This window comes from Anopheles gambiae, chromosome 3 (genome assembly GCF_943734735.2).
Source record: "Anopheles gambiae chromosome 3, idAnoGambNW_F1_1, whole genome shotgun sequence".
NCBI classification, from domain to species: Eukaryota; Metazoa; Arthropoda; class Insecta; order Diptera; family Culicidae; genus Anopheles; species Anopheles gambiae.
Genome location: NC_064602.1, coordinates 9,129,545 through 9,147,103, shown reverse-complemented (window position 1 = coordinate 9,147,103; position 17,559 = coordinate 9,129,545). Strand labels below are relative to the sequence as shown.

The 17,559-nt window shown below is 45.4% G+C and overlaps 1 protein-coding gene across 1 annotated transcript; it reads left to right on the top strand.

Annotated features, from left to right (window-relative positions):
- The first annotated feature begins 14,408 nt into the window (after positions 1–14,408).
- LOC1277651 (replication protein A 32 kDa subunit) lies at positions 14,409–15,612 on the top strand. Its single transcript, XM_061657701.1, has 4 exons — positions 14,409–14,543; positions 14,630–14,851; positions 14,936–15,362; positions 15,437–15,612. Exons 1-4 carry the CDS (start codon positions 14,531–14,533, stop codon positions 15,516–15,518), a joined length of 744 nt encoding a protein of 247 aa, XP_061513685.1. The 5' UTR covers positions 14,409–14,530; the 3' UTR covers positions 15,519–15,612.
- The last annotated feature ends 1,947 nt before the right edge of the window (positions 15,613–17,559 follow it).

Here is a 17,559-nt window from a genome sequence, read left to right as displayed (position 1 = left end):
TGTGTTGAATCAGCTAAAATGTGCTCGAAAGTTCTTATAAAGTCTAGAAACATACTTCAATTTGTAATGACTCCTTTGGACCTCTCTGGATGCATTAAAACAACGATCGTGAAATCTAATATCCACTCCACAAACGTTATTCACCGTTAACTCGGGGCATAATTTACATCGAGCTAATAAAATGTTGAACCACCTTGCGAAGGCCACCGATGATTTACACTTGCCTGCACTGTACCGTTTTGCTCATGTACGTAAGCTAATTTGTCTCGCCGAAGGACGATCGCAATCGCGAGGTTTTACGCGGTGCCCAACATGTCACCCGAAAGTCTACCACCTGAGCCTGATCCACATAAAACGCTTCAGCACTGCTGTCACTAACCGCCGCACAGCCAATTGCGACAAGTACAGTGACATTTCCCCGTTTCGTTATCCCTTTTTTTGCAGGTACCATCACCTCCACCCGGCACAACCATTACCAATCCGGTGTTGGCCCATGTACCCATGTGAAATCTCATAATCCTCCCCTTTCCTTTGGTACCCATCGTGCAGCTTGCAGTAGCCCCGGCCCCGGTATTAACATAAAAGATCGATCAATTATCCAACGCAACATGACCGCGCAGGCGTTATCTTCATTGATCTTCATCGCGACTTCAGCAGCAGCGAACGATGACGACGCGGGACGGCTTTATCTCAGCCGGCAAAACCGTGCAACCAAGCCAGATTCCCATTCGCATTCCCACCGCACGCGGTGTGTTCTGGTGTGGAGGCCAGCGTTTCCCTAGGTAGATGCGTACAGTTCATCGATCACCGATCAAGCGGAACCGATCGATCGCCGATGCCATGGCGACTCCAGCAAATTCCTTCGCAAACGTTTCCCAACGGGGAGCGGTGCACGGTGAAAATGTGCTCAAATTTGTACCCAATGAAGATCGGGGCAAATTATTCAATGGCCACCCGGGAAAAAAGATTGAGCTTCCATCTTGCTGAAGAAGCAAAACCAAAACGGGCCAGCGAGAGCGTAAGGTGAAAAAGACATCCCGTTTGCGGTACGATATGTCAATAAATTTATGATAGTTTATCGAACCGATTACTCTTTGGGTGCTGCTGCTGCTGTTGGTTTGTTGCCTGGACGAAAGGACGAACGCACAGGCCCAGTATCAGGGCAGACACGAGTATCGGGTGTCGCCCGGTATCTTTGGCAGTTAATTATTTTCATTACGCACCGAGCGTCTGCACGCGAGTGTCTGTGTGTGACTTGCTCGTCTTTCGTGCTCGTTTCTTTATCGCTCCTGCGCCGTCAACGGCGGTTGTTCCTGGAATATGCTTCTTTTTTTGGATAGTTTCTTTTCAATTTAACTCTTTTTTTATGAACACTTTCTTCCAAAGAGACGCCCAGACGCTTTTATTGGGAGCAGTCGTTGTTTTGCTGTTGTAAATTATCACACCCCGAAGGGGCAAATGGCTGTCCTAGTCCTTGACGCTTGTCACGTGCAGCTATTCATTTTTATCGTCCTGTACGCATTGTTTGTGATAACAGTAGACGCTACGCAAGCGAAACCTCAAAATCTAGAGAGCAAAGCAGAGCCTGAACCGAGCTCACAAAAACCCTTGGCTTTGTCCTGTTTTGTCCCGGTCTCTCTCTCTCTCTCTCTCTCGCGCGAGTTGAGGGATTCGTGACGGGGAAATAAATTTGATTAAATCATGTCAAAATATTTCTTTACCGTTGCACCGTCGTTGTAGCGTAAAGTCTTAAAATTTTATTTTTATGCATAAACAATACGATCTGCAGTGTACGATCAGTGGGCCCTTTGCAGCCTCAATGCTCGATGCGCCGTAAAAGGGGGTTGCCCGAACTGCCGTCGGGCGTTCCCGAGAAACCGTCGCGGCTTCTGCAAAACCACCATTGGCCCTGCGTGAATTTCGCTCCCGGGGAAATATCTTTCGCACACATTGGCACAGTATGTTTTTTTTTTTGCACTTCAAGACGATCCCGTTTTGCTGGCACCGTTGTTGCCGTTTTTCCTCCTTACTGTTTTGGAGCGCCTGAGCTCGACATGTTGAATTCGGGCTTGGCTGCCGGTCCCCCGGGTTGCCTGCACAGGTCAGGGCATCCGCGTTTTCAACGTTTTTGCGCTGCATTGATTCCATTTGATTGATGTTATTGATATGCTAAATTTTATGACACCGAACCTTGCCGGACGGACATCAAGCTCGTCTGTGAAACGCGTAATGCGTCCGTAACGGCAGAAGTGGACCGGTACGGCCGGCACAACCAGAGGCGATCGGGATGTGAGATCCGAGAAAAGCGAGAGAAGAAAATAAAACCACTCCAAAAACACAACCCCGAATGTACAAACATTCCAGCAGCAGGGAATGCATAGGACCCAAGATGTTTGTTTCCCTCTCCCCGTTCGATTGCGTGCCAAATGCGTGCCGATATTTAATCGGCCGGTGGTTTAAACTGTCTCAAGCCGAAGTTATGAAATAGGTTAACGATAAGGGATGGGACCACCGGTTTCGTTTCGAGCTTGCTCAGCCACTCCCGATAAGAATGTGCGGCAAGCGGTTAAACCATTTAGTGCAGGTGTGTTAAGCACTATCAAGACGAGATTATCGGTAGTTATGTGATGCTCGGAGGTTTTATTTCGAATGTTTAAACATATTTGAGGCTCAATTTCATTACGAGCACGCCAAAAAACCTCCAATAATCCGCAATTAAATGTCGCAAAAAAGGCACAAGCACGATATAAAGCAGCATTTCCACATGCATTCAACGAATAATACAAAACCCCGAAAATCCTTCCCCCCATAAACATGCGTACACTTATTGCCGGCTCCACGTTTGCACGCACGCAGATGAGCTTGCGTTGCTATTGCTTGTTGGGCAGAAATACAATACGGTCGTAAAATTACGAAAATCTGCAAACGGCATCGTTTTGCCATACGCTGCAATTCGATGCTGGCGTTCCGGGGCTATGTTGTGCTGATTCGTGGCACGGACAAACAATGCACAACGTGCCAAAATGGCTCGGAAAAAGGGGGTTTCGGGGGGATGATGAGTGGAAGCATGTTTTCAGATCCCAATCGCGAGGATGCGGTTTTTGAATTATTCGAATTAATGATATTATCGCTTGATTATGGAATCGAAATGCTACGGACGACGAGGTATTCGGTGGAATTGCTAATGAGGATGTTGGAGGTTGGTTGATGGAAATTTTACGAAAGCGTAAAGAATTGTGTTGCCTTTAAAATGATAATATGAATTATCTAAACTTTGGAAAACACTTTCCAATTGATTCTTTGATAAATAAAAATGAAATTCCATTCACTCATACAGACCTATTCAATCGCTGTTCAAGATCTCCAACGCCAACAGTATCACGAAACTGAAGCTTTCATCAAACTGTCATGCATTTACACATTTTAACAAATCATTCCATACACCTCTCCATCCATTGCAATTTCCAACAAAGAACATAATTGTACGTCAAAGGGATTTCAATTTTCACAGCCTCCGAAACCGACATTCGGACTTGACCTAGGACCTCGCCAGAAGCAGCTCCACATGCAGCGAGCATTTAACTGGCTTACGCCAGCTTGCCAGCTTGAGGCAAACCAGCAACAACGAAAACCGACGATACCGACGCAGTTACAATATATCATGGAATGCATGTCGGTTGAAATTACGGTTATAAATAAATGAATAAACGAGTTATTGTTACAATGCCGCGGTTAAAGTGAAATCTCTCCCTTACGCACTTCGTATGTGCCGTGGCAGTGGGTCAGCAGCAGCCCTGGTCCCTCCGGTTCACGTTCCAGTATCATCACAACCGATAAGCGGAGCGGATACATCTAACCCGTGAGCATTGCATCCGCAACTTATCGTATCGATGCTCGAAGGGACAGCAGCGGAGACCAACCCCAAAACCCGTAAACCATACAGGTAACAGCCGGACAGCAGCATTTAAAAATTAATTCCACAGTACCGATAATTCGATTATGCTAACTGAACCATAACGGACGAAGGGCCAAATTGAAGGGCCGTAAAATTTGGCCACCCTATCTCACTCGGTCCCCTTTTGTTCGGTGTATGGCTTAAGCCACCAGCAGCTCCTCTTGAACAGTGCAAAGCAAACGGTGCGATCGAACGATCGGTCGGAAAAGGAAACAAGAATTCGCACACACGAACCAAGGGAATGGGTTATTTATGTGTTTTTTAGGTGTAATTTCTGTGTAGCTTCAGTTGCATTCGCTTACCATCGTCCGAGTTTCTTTTCTTTCCATTCCGAGTGATAACGATTCGTTCGGGAGTCTCTGTCGGTTGGAGTTTCATTTCCCCCGAAAACGAGAAACGGTAGGAAGCTATTTAGCTTTTCTGATACTCTTCTTTGTACTCCAAAACCGGGAAAGATGTCCGTACGAGTAATCTCTTCGCTGCTGAAGTGAATTATGCTGTGTGTGATTTGCGATTACTGATCTCGCCAGTTGCCAGTTACTCTCACTCTCATGTTATCTTTCATCCGTTTATTTTTCTGTGCTTTTTTTTAAGATTTTATTTCTTTTTCTACCGATTAAGAATTCCTTCTCCACTTTCTCAACCACCACAAACGACTGGTTTGTTTTGGATGAATCAATTTTCATCCCACAAAACCGTTTGGCGCTGCAATCGATCCCTTGCTCCAGATGCGCGCGCGGTGTGATTAAAACAATTAACCACCACCTACCAATAAATCCTTCCCGTACCCGGTGAGTGTGTGTGTAATTTTGGGAAATAAATAAATTGAATATTGCAAACCTTTCTTCCCGAAAGGCTCCGCCGTACAGTCGTTAACCTTCGCGCGGGAATTTTTTGGGTGCTAAATCAAGTGAGGCTTTTCGTGCCCTTTTTTCGCCTTGCGTTGGTAAAAACCAGCCCGGATCGGAGCATTATCGAATGTTCGATGCTCTGCTCTCCCCATCCCCGGGTCTCTAGGTGTGATTTCAAGATGCCCATGCCTGTCCTAGAACTGTCAAAACGCGCCACGCCAGAATTATGTGACATGATATTTATTTTGCTCCAAATAAACAATCGCAAGACCTGTAATTGATTCCAGTCCAGAGGGCTGCTCGATGCTGCCCTACAAGATTTATCTCGGCTTGGCAGCCGGTACCATCGAACGACGCTGCCTGTCCAGCGCACTTTCACGCACCCTGTGGCCCTGTCTTCGCGGAGCACGGTGCAAAAGGGAGCAAAAGAAGCGACACATACAGAACCATGTGATACTGATATCAAATTATCGTTGTTGTTTTTTATTCTTCTTCTCGTCATCCTTTTCTCACCAAACCAGCTGGAGGAAACTGGTATCCAAATCTTGTTGTGCATAAATTGCCCCATCCCTCCGGGGGAAGGATAACTACCGGTCTCCGGATTGTCCGGTGGTGAACGGTGTGAAACAATCGCTCGGACGCTTCTGCTACAGTTTAATTAGTTCTTCTCGCGCTCCGAACAAAGCGCTCTCGCTTTGGCCTGACCTATCCCAACTGGGATGGGATTTGTGGGACGAATCGGCCACAAACGGACGGATCATAAGGAAGCTGCGATCAGGCCGCAGTTATGATTTTTAACTACTCAATTAAAAGCGTCAGCTCGGTGTCCTTCGCAGGCGACGGATTCGTTACGGATTGTTCACTATCAATTAAGGATTAAGCACTCCGATGTGTTGCGAATCGTACTGGACTGCTGGAAACCACATTCTTGCTGGAACAAGGCTATTAAACGAAGCAATAATAATGGATAGCTTTACAGCCTAATAAAACTGCTAGCATTTTGTTTAATGGCCAACAAGGAAGCGTTTACCTTCATTATTTTATTTCTCTTTTTTCACTTTAAATCTTCTATGAAGCATCGAAACAGTTCACTCTATGAAACATACTTCTAACTTAAAAGTGCTCAAACTTTTCCTTTCAACATGCCACCAAAAACCGACCGAATGTAAAACTCCCATACGACCGCGCAAGAAAACGGCAAACCACCTAACTAAACTTACGAAAGATTTGATCGCGCGCCTAAGTGACGAACCGTGCGGAACAAATTAGCAGCCACGAAACGCCATCATCATCATCATCATCATCGTAGTCGTCGTTGTCGTTGGTGCAAACATGCACCACAGCGGAAAACGAAAAAAAATAACAAAGATCAATATGCTTTTTACCTAAAACCTAAACTAGAAAGTCCGCGTCCAAATTTCCCATCCTTTAGTCGCACACAATCGCTCTCTTTCACTGGCTCTATCTTTGTTTTGTAACCTCGCTTAAAGCACGGCTCCCGCAGGCTCCCTGTACGACTAACGCTTGGGCGTGAACATAAAACACACTCTCCGAAGGGCGCAAAATTATAAAACCAAACCAAGAGCCCGGGCGCAACGGCCCCGTGCTAGGCTCACGGGTAACGATCGCAAAATTTAGCTTAATTTTAGCCTTCCCACTTTTTGCATCCGAGACGATTATCGTTAGTTTTATTGTTATTAAAGTATAACTGCCAGGTACGGTCGGTGGCATGGTTTGGTATTCCTGTGGTGAATGCATCAACCCAGCCTAGTGGAAAGCAAACGAGGACCGCAAACGTTGCACCGTAATCTTACGCTCCCTTTTTCCTAGTCGATGTACCAATTGGAGTCAACAGAAAGCCCGGCCACGGACAGTTAGATTCCTGCTGGTCATTACCGTTTTGTGGACCGGCGTCGTCGTCGTCGTTGTCGCCGAAACGATCATCATCAGTACTACTGGAAGCAACGGTTTTGCTACGGTTGCTAAGAATCTCGCATCGGAGGACCGAATAAAAATTAATGAAAACGAGTGTTTATGGCCACACGTTTTACCATATTTATTTGCGCTCGCCACGAACGCTCGAAAGACGATCCCGAAAGAAATATCACCGATGGGTAAAACGGTACGTAAATAAGCTTCCCTCACCTTCCCTTTTTGCACTCCTGCTTATGCAATCCCATTCCCACTCTTTCTCTTGGATTTGGAAAGCGAACGAGGGGACTACAAATGTGCATCTTGTTCGCGTATCGCGCCTGTCTGGACGTCTGTCGCAGGAACATGGGGATTTGCCATTTTCCACCGTGAGCTCCTCCCTCTTGTGCCTACATCGCTGGAAAGAGGAGAGGGGGGGAGGGGGGACACCCAATTTTACTACTCTAATCGTGCCCAGCTCCAGCACGGTGGGAATCCGATGCACTTCGGTGCACTTCGATGCGTGCTGCTGCTTAGCGGGACCACCCGATCGTCAGCCGTTGTTCCTCGATCGTCTCGATCGGTTTACGCAAAACGCATGTAAACCTCCGCCCCAGCTATCGCTCCTGTTGTATAATGATGAGTGTATGTGCTTGAAAGAGGGAAGCTTCTTACACCTCCTCCTCTACACACACGCACAAAATCTCGACGTAAAACAAACAAATCGTTTTTACAAATCTCAAAACCCCGAAGGTGGGTCGTCTAGCGGCGAAAAGAAAGGCGTTAAAGTTTTGCGAACGCGCGTTGAACGCTTGACTCTGCGGCAATGGTACAAAATCGTGCCCGGTGATGCGGGAAAACTTGGGGGATGGAGGCGTTTTGCATCTCGAGCAAACGAAGCATCCAAAAGAACGCCCATTCCCGTTCTCGGCCAGCCCTTTTGCTGGCTGTTTGCAGTGCCTGCCATCCCGGACTCGTTCGGCTCGAAAGGGGACCACGGTGAGATAGTTAATCGAATCGTTTTGCAAATTTCGCTCGCTTCCAGCCTAGTCTTGGTCTTGGTAGTGGAAAAGGTTAGGATGATACCGAAACGAATCGTCATCGTCCCTGGTTCGCCTGGAGTTTGTATTCAAGGGGCAATCTTTTCTTTGTTTTTTTTTGCGTTGTGTTTTGAGAGAGAAGACTTTCTTTTCCTGCAATGCTTCATTTGTAGTTTATATTTAAATCCTAAAATTATTGTATTGAAAGCTTCTTTACAATATGTAGAAATTAAATTAATGCTTAAATATTAGGTTGCGCTTTTGTAAAACAAAACTGTACCTGGAACTATCAGTAGAACTATTGTTGAGTTCGATTGTCCAGTATCATTCTCATAACATCTTCATTTTTTACCTTTTTTCATATTCCTTCAAATTCCACATTGATAATTTAGTCTTCAGGAAGGGAGATCTTGCAGTTCCTAAGGAGGATCTTTTCTCCTCCACTCTGATCACCTTCCTCGGCCAAAGAAACGGCGAAGATACAAAATAACAGTTTATTAGCGACAAATGGACCATAATTTCATTACCCAAAACGATCCCCCACGATCCTCCCGAGGTCCCAGATTGCTTTCTAAATCAATTGCTGCGCCTAGTCGCCGACCAACTGCAGCTAGGGGAACATCAATTTCCTTCTTTCTCCTCCTTTTTTGGACCCTTTTCCACTTTTCTACTCCCACGAACAAAAAACAAGCTCCTTTGCTATCGTACGCCCCTAGATTTTTGTTTCTACCTCACCTACAGCAACAAAATCAACAATCCATTTTCCGGTTCATTGATTTTTATAACTCTATTTACAAATTTGCCCGCGAATCGTTTCCTCAATCCACTTGGCTATCCTCCTTCTTCCGAAGCGATAAGCGCCTTTTATTTACTTAAGATCGAATCCATCCGATAGTGTGCCGAGCCAAAGAAAGCCTACCAACTCTGTAATCTTGTGCCGATGAAAGCCCATGCGCGCAACGGTCGCCGTTCGATCCTGGCCCGGAAGGCAGAACACGGGAAGAACGCGGACAACGGTTTGAATCTCCACCCATAACGGCCGCCGGCCGTTCGATTCGTGGCGCAGTGTCGATACACACAAACGGATCCGATAATCTTTCCTCTTCCCCCATCTTCCCCAGAGCTGGCTCGCTGGTTCTCTGGAAGTAAAAGTTGGGGCGATCACCGCTTATCGCCACATCTATAGATCATCTATGCGCGCGGCCGGCCACCGCGATCGCATAAAATGGGCTAGTCGCAAGCGAAGGGAAGCAAATAGAAGAGGTCTAATGCTCTGATAGAGCGAGGAAAGGTTTTTCAATGTGCACTTTTCAATGCACAATTGGCCGCACTACACACCTGCCCAACCGGTTAAAGCAGCAGCAGAAGTAAGAAGAAATTTGTGTACTACCTGTCCTATGTTTTGCATTGAGCTGCATTAGTTAATAAGCCAAACACAACCCCAATCAACGTGTCCATGCCGCAGTACTGCACCATCTGCGTGCTGCACTGCGGGTTCTAAATATAGCATTAAAACTGAGACACCCAAACACTCACTCCCGCGGTGCACCGCGGCGCGTACGCATTTCCCGGATTTGTTGTGATTATGTCACGCGCTTACGCCGCATCTTGCACAGCTCCCCGCGCCAATGTGGCATGTGTGCATCATTATGTTGGCACATTTGTATCATCCGAACGCAGCAGTAGCAGAAGAAAAAAAACAGAAAAACACTCCTCAATGTTTTGTGTCTAGGTGAGTCGTGGACTAAAACGGAACGATCGTGTCGGACGGATGGACGAGGACGGACGAAGTCCTCGACGCTCTACTATTGCTATCATTAAAAGTTTATTGTGTCAATTAGTGATTGCAAATTTTCCTCCCCGTTTCATCCACCGAACCAGGGCCGGACGAACGCGGTGAGACTGATTTATGGCGCAGACAACCTTTCTTACTGCTGCTTCCATCAAAAACGCGGCGCGCGCGCAACAAGATCGATGTTGTTTGGATGGAGTTTTTTGTCATGGTGGTGTGATGCACTGTGCGCGACAATGCGAGCAAGGGAAGACACGAGATTGTTGGTTTAGTTTATGCATTTTTGATGAGCGAAATGATGGACAGGACATGGTTTGGAGGGGCTTTAGGTTTGTGTGTGTTTGTGTTCTACTACGGTTGTGCTGAATTCACTAGAACAAAATTGGTATTTGTTTTGGGAATGGCAAAGTGTGATGACGACGAATCTTGTAAGTGGTCGTTTAGTATGATCTTTGGACACTACAACCAGTGGTACACTGTGCTCTTATTGGGTGTGCAACGCTCGATTACAGCGTAAGTCTCATTGTGTAGTCAATAGCACGGAGAACAGCTGTGCAGACGATCTTAGTTCGATCCCCCTCTTCTAAGTTGAATTTTAATTACTTATTGACTTCAATAAAAGATTCATAAATATCATTCCGAACCATGGAGAAGACCATATAGAGGTGATCAGAAGAGATGCGTGTGTACATATTATCATCTTTTATAAATAGTCCTCATAAAAAGAAACCAAGAAGTCATCTTTCGTCTGAGGTGTGAAGGTCGTCGACTACCACCACATATTCTCTCATCTCTTGCAGAAACCCCAAAAATAAACAATCAAATTGGTTTACTACACCACTACTACTAAGCTTCTTCTTTTTAGGCGAAATTGAATCATTAAGATTCTCGATTAATAACCTGCAATAAAACCGATTCATTCATAAAGCTTAGCTACTCGTGCGAGAAGCACATTTATATTAATTTCTATACAGTTTATTCCTTTCCGCACTTTTGCGCTCCAATTCGCCAACAATAAGCTGGCCAATGTATTTCGCCATTGAGGTAGCATTAAATAAAATAAAACCTCAATGCTTCCCTTTCGTCGACCTTGCATTGTACGTGCGTGTGTGTGTGTGTGTGTGTGTGTGTAGGGCAACATAATTGAATATTTTCCCCGTTTCCTCCTGCAAGCAGGGGTTATATGCACTCTGCCCTCTGCAGGACTTCTCGCACACAGGGTGGCCGGGGGAAAATAATCATCACGTCACGCACGCACACCCGTCGGCCGTCTGCGTTGCCCGTCCAGCGCACCACAATCGCATCCGCCATCGATAAGTTATTGTTAATTGGCTGTTTGATTATTTACTACCGTTTCGGGATGGCGCAGGTACTGGTGGGTTTCTACGTGCCTGTTTACTGCTTTAATCGATTTGTGGGGCACTGCCAAATGCATGCCGAGCAGCAGCTTACTTCCGAAAGTGTGGAAAGTGGAGTTGATGTGGAGTAATAATGCTGAGGTGCCTTGTGATCGACTGGTTTGTGGGGAAGAATTGGAATGCAGTTCTTAACTTCGGTCGGTGGTTAATTGTAGGCTCTTTCCTCAAGGTGCAATGAAACCATTTTAATAAGCGGCTCCTTATTTGCTCGACACATGCGTGGAGTATGTCCACTGTGATTTCGTTGCAACCAGCTTAGTAGTTCTTGTAGTACACCGCTGTCGTATTGATTGCATTTAAAGACAAGCTCTTATTGAAGCACAAACAAAAGAGCCCGCAGATGACGAACGAACGTTTAAAACAATCAAACGCACCAAAACACTTCCCCTATCGAGCCCGATCCTTCTGACAGGCTGGAGTTTCATCCCGTGTTCTCTCTACCTTTCAATTGATTAAAAGCACCAAATATGGCTAATAATCTGCACATTAAGCACAACCTTGCACACCCCGCCATGGCGGCATTTATTTTTATTTTGCTCTCTCTCTCTCTCTATCTTGCGATTCTTCAATGGCGGCTTCAATTCAACTTGCAGCAAGAAGTTTAAAGAGTCGAGTTGACGATACACACACCAACCCAAAGAAAGAGACGCTGCAACGCTGAGGGACGCTAATTGATTCCACATTTTTCATCCCACCCGGGGATGGTCCCCAACCTCCCCCGGGGATGGATGAAGCGAGCGAAAAAAGATACAAGGAACGCAAAGCATGCGTTCTTCCGCAAAACGCCAAACGGAACGAATTTCACGGGCGGAACGGGCCATTTAACGTCCAAGGGAGTTGCGCGAGCCCTTAAAAACTCCATTTACCCGGTGCCGTGTGTTTCGAACCATTCCGGTTACCTTGAAGTGCGGGCGATGGTATATTTGCGCCTGACCGCGCCTGACGTCCATTTACGGGCGGGATGACGTTTAATTTGCCTGCGGTGCCTTCAGCGGGTTGTCTGCAGAATGTAAAGGAAAGGGAGGGGGGGAAAAGGGCAGGACAAGCTGCCTTCCCAAGCTGGTTCACAGCTTGGCAGAGTGTGTGACACGGTTGTGCAAGGTAGAATAGCACATTGGAAGTTTGGAGTGGACGGGTGAAGTCAAAGAACAAGTCAATTAGGCATTGAATTATCGGCTTTGGATCTCGAGCGATCGTGCTGGTTGATCGACAAAGAAGCATAATGTAAGATAAGGGTGAGAAATGTTAGTGGAGGAGAGAAGAAGGGGTGGATTTTGAAGACCTCACTGCAATAAGAATATTCTTTTCGCCTCGTAGGACTGCAAAAAATCATTATTTTTCATTGATGATCTACTTCTGAGGTCTTTTTTGGTTGAAATGATCAAAAAAGCGCCATCTGTTGAGAAATAAAACAAGTCCATTTTATTAGTAACATCATCCGAAACGTATTCTTCAATACTTAGTGCTTACTTATGTAGTGAAAATTCCAACAAATCATGCCATGCACGTTTCTTATTTCCATACACGGCAAACACTTGCACAGAAATAGAACCACACCGCAAGGAAACGCAAATCAAACCACCAGATCAAACGAGCTGCCGATAGGTGCACTGGCTGCTGCAGTTTAGTAGCCGCGTAACAATTTATCAACCCAACCGTTCTGATGTTGCGTGTCACCGAGATCATGTCAGCGTGTGAGTAATTTGCCTGCTTCATTCATCCCGCGCTCCCGGTTCCATTGGGTTCCTTCGCTGTGCTATAAAGCGGCCAGATAAATAAAAGAAAATTTGCAACATTATGCGCACGCTGCTTCCAATGAATAATTGTGGTACATGTCTTCAATGTAATTTGGGGCAGAAAGAAAAGCGCGTATTCTTTTTATGGAATATTGTGCACGATCAAAGGCGATCGTGCAACGGCCTGTAGCATATCTCGCGATTTATTCCCAAATACTAACAAGGTAATATTATGTTATTGCCCTGCTTCTCCAATGCAAACTACTTAATGATGCTCCCCCCCGTCCCCGACACACCACACCCCGCCTAATGGAATGATTTTGTGTCAAAAGCTTAAACATCATTATCTCCACCGTGTAATTGCACTATTATACACCATTTTCCCCTCCGTAAACCCCACCTACCCGTATGCAGTCCAATTGGAGGTGACAGTGCACCGGGATAAAATTAATAGCAGCGTGATTAAATGCTTCCAAAGCGTGGAATAGAAACTGATCAACCTCCTTCTCCTCCTCCTCGGCAATGGGTTGCGCACAAAGTGGAGCACCGGCTATGGCGAGAGCCCGGAAGATTCCTTCTACTCGTTCCCATATAAATATCGCCGTCCTAACTGGCTTAGGCTAGCGTTTATCTCTCCCTCAACGGGGCACCGTCGGCAAGGTATGTCCAATGTATGCATGTAATGCGTATGTTCCCACCTCGTTGCTCGATCGAACGTTACGGAGGGGTTTGCGTGCAGATGGGTACGGATTCGGAGGACCGATCGCATCATGATCGTATGAGAGGATCGTGCCGATTTTGTCTGGCTTGGAGTTGCTTCCTTTCCTTCCCTTGCCCCCTTCAAATGACCGATCATCATAAATTAATCTCACTCGAAATGTATTACGCTAATGACGAGACATTCTAATGTAACCGAGCTGGGAATACATATCCTCCTGACACTGTTCCTGGCTGACTCGGTTTTGTACGTCGGATCTACTCGGGCCTGTTTTCTGCCGCACACTACATCGTTGTCGTCGTTGTCTGTACACATGCAGCTTCCTAGTGGGATGAATGTGAAGCGTTATAAATAATTTTTCCCGATATTACATGCCAACGTCATGATGCAGGCACTGCCAGACAGCACGGCTACAGTCGTGTCGGTTTGCTTTTGCCTTCGCGCGTATACGCTAGACTGGGCAGATGTTCGGTGAGCATAAATTTTGATATGTAGAAATAACCACCATCGGTTTGGGCATGCAGACCTTGGGATGCGAAAATTCGATCGTCAGTCGGGAGTACTAACAAAGAAGCGAAGAGTGTAGCTAAATTACTTCTCTCTAACCGTCTTTTATAAACGCCTGAAGGTATGCAATAAAACAGCATCAAAATAATCGACACGTTCACTTTTTGTTTGGCTTTTTTGCATCAAAAAGCTAATACCAGGCATCGAATAGTGCAAAGAGACGGCATGTAGAACAAGTGAACATATTTTTTCCAACTGATCATGTGGTCGACAAGACATACGATGTGAAAAGGATTATAACGGCTCATCTAAACGGTTCCAGTTTTCATATATTTTAAGCAAATTTTATAATTTTTGAACTTTTATTAAATTTGTTAAAAAAACGAAATTTCCCTTTTTCTTAAAACGTTAAAAAACGAAATTTTTGAACGTGACAATTTGCCTTTCCTTTCTTGTGTGCCAAACTGTCATCACCTTCTTGACAGCTCATTGCACGCTGTCAACGCGCACCGCTCGAACCAACCCGTTTACTCACCGACCTTGTGTTTGGGCGCCAATTCGTGTAAATCCGTGTTGTGTTGTTGTTATCTCTCCTCGCAAAAATGAACGATAGCTGTAAGCCAAATTAACTGTGAATTGTAAAAAAAATACGTTAGTTAATTGTGTTTATTTACCTCTTCCCCGTTTGCTTCCTTTTCCAGTTGGTGCCGGTGGATTTAACGCGACCGCGGGCGGCGGCGGTGCGGGAAACGAGAACAAAGCGGAAGGCGTCCTGCCGCTCGTCATCGAGCAGGTGCTGGAATCATCGGACGGAGGCATTTCGCTGTTCGGGCACCAATATGCCATGATTACGCTGGTTGCAATCATCCGCAATGTCGATTACTCCTCCACCAAAGTCACCTACCAGCTGGAAGATCACACAGGTATGTACGGTGCTGCCGGCAGCCAGGTGGGGAACACCGACACACAAAGGGACGTTCACGCATGGTTTCCACTTTCCAATGCAGGCCGAATTGATGCACATCTGTGGATAGAGGACGACGGTGTCACCAGCACGCCGAGCATCGTGCCCCAGTCGTACGCTCGCGTGGTTGGATCAGTGCGCAATCAGGGTGGCTCGAAATCGATCATGATCTTCAAGATCGACCAGATCAACTCCCCGAACGAGGTGACCACCCATCTGCTGGAGGTGCTGCATGCCCGGTACAAGGGCGAGGAGAACAGCAAGCGCAAGGTGGAGGGTGGGTTCGACACGAACGCCAATGCGACCTCGAACGGTGGGTTCATGGAATCGGACTCGGTCGGTGCGTCGCTGGGCCTGAACGGGAAGCAGCTGGCTGTGTACAAAGCGATCAAAAGCCACGTATCTGACATCGGGATCAGCCGCAAGGAGCTGCAGGCCAAATTTTCTCACATCAGTCCCTCGGAGATGCAGTAAGTGTTATGAGTGTAGGATGTAGAGCTCCTGCGGTGATTGGAGTTTAACGTTTCGTCTCTTTTTTTTACAGGAGTATCATTGATCATATGGGACAGGAAGGCATGATATACACCACGGTCGATACGGATCATTTCTTTTGTGTGGACGCATAAGAAGCATTTCTTTTGTTGGAGTTTTTTTACGCTCTTCTCTCTCTCTCTCTCATTCCCATCAATAAATAATCACGATATTACTATTTACCACAAAGTTGAATGAAGTATTGTTCTGTGACCGCGCGGCTACACGAGGTGAAATATACAGCGAAATGAACTACAGTCTTTCCCCGAGTTACGCGACACTCGAGTTACGCGAATTTTTATTTTTGACAGTTCAGATGTCAAATCAGTACAATTTTCTCCATCAATTGTCAAATGAAAAATAATTACCGATAATTAACCAAATTTTCTACACCAATTGCATCAAATAAGTATTAAATTACATAAATGAACTAAATTCAATAAAAAATTATGATAAATAAAGTATATTTTTGCTGTAACATGTGATATTCGACTTACGCGAAAATCCGAGTTACGCGAATGTCTCCGGAACGCATTATTCGCGTAACTCGGGGAAAGACTGTATTTGACAGGCGAAATATCTGACCGTAGCAATAGACGATGCGCAATCTCAGATTGCGCATATATCTATCTGTCAAACGGGTCGGTTTGATATATTTATCTGTCAAAAAATATATATATATCTCGGACATATAATCTTGAAAATTTATGCGCAATCTTGGCGCAATCTGAAAATGTATGGAAATGACGTTTATAGCTCAGGGTTGGCTACGCGAAATGACTTATGTTTTGATAAAACGAATATATGCGCAATCTGAGATTGCGCATCGTGTATTAATACGGTGACGGATAAAGCATCACAGCAACCAGCTGATGTGCAATGTAAACAAATAACGTGCACAAAATCGTAATTAAATCCATTAAATAACTTCAATATCGAGTACTTCGTCAATTTTCAGTCAACAGTTCATAATTTCTTCTAATTAGGGAATGTTCTACTTATGAATATATTATTTTTAATAGAATTTCGAAAGCGGATGTTGTGTCTCCCCCAACCCTTTAGCTGTACCTGTCAGATATTTCACCTGTCAAATAGTTCATTTCGCTGTATATTTCACCTCATGTAGCCGCGCGGTGATGTGTGTTGTGAATCGGTTATCGGATGAATGAAGCATCTTACCGTATTAATACACGATGCGCAATCTCAGATTGCGCATATATTCGTTTTATCAAAACATATGTCATTTCGCGTAGCCAACCCTGAGCTATAAACGTCATTTCCATACATTTTCAGATTGCGCCAAGATTGCGCATAAATTTTCAAGATTATATGTCCGAGATATATAAATTTTTTTTGACAGATAAATATATCAAACCGACCCGTTTGACAGATAAATATATGCGCAATCTGAGATTGCGCATCGTCTATTGCTACGGTTATAATAGTACCTGATCTATCAAATCACGGTAGTATAATTTCAATCGACTCTTTTTAAATATTTGCTGATAGGACAGTCTAAATTTACTTTTCTAAAGCAAAACTAACCCAATACCAAGCGAAAGTTCACACAAGAAATTGGAACCTAAATCAAATTCCCTTTTTCCCGTAGCACACGACCCCTGCAATTTAATGGGGAAGTTCCCTTTTTCGAGCTGTCAGTGACGATGGACGAAAGCGCCGCACACTATCAGCCGGTCCAGCAGCAATCACAACAAACGCTACCTGATTATCATTTTTCGTTTATTTTGAATTGTTTGCGCTGTTCTCCATTCCGCTCCCAGAAGAAGTCCAATCTTTTCCAACCCAACTAGAACAAACATGTAGTGATAATAGACGCAACGGCAGGGCAAACTTAGTTCCGAACGTACTTCTCACGGGCACCAAAACGACCAGCCGCACGATGGTGCTCGCCGCATTGGGCGACTTCATCTACCACTGCTACATGCTGCTGTACTACATCATTCGTGTTAGCACCTTCGTGGGCTATTTACTGTACGATACGCTCAGCAAAATAGGATGGGCCGTGCTGTGGTGTGTGCAGAACGTGTCCGTATTTGCCAGGATCGTGTACGAAGACAACCATCACCACATCCAGGACGTGCGGACCATCATCGGGGGAACGTCCGATTTCTTCAT

Bases quoted from the DNA above. Each gene is read 5' to 3' on its own strand.
- LOC1277651 (XM_061657701.1), top strand. The intron at 14,852-14,935 runs GTATGTACGGTG...TTTCCAATGCAG, and splicing joins CCAGCTGGAAGATCACACAG to GCCGAATTGATGCACATCTG. The intron at 15,363-15,436 runs GTAAGTGTTATG...TTTTTTTTACAG, and splicing joins ATCAGTCCCTCGGAGATGCA to GAGTATCATTGATCATATGG.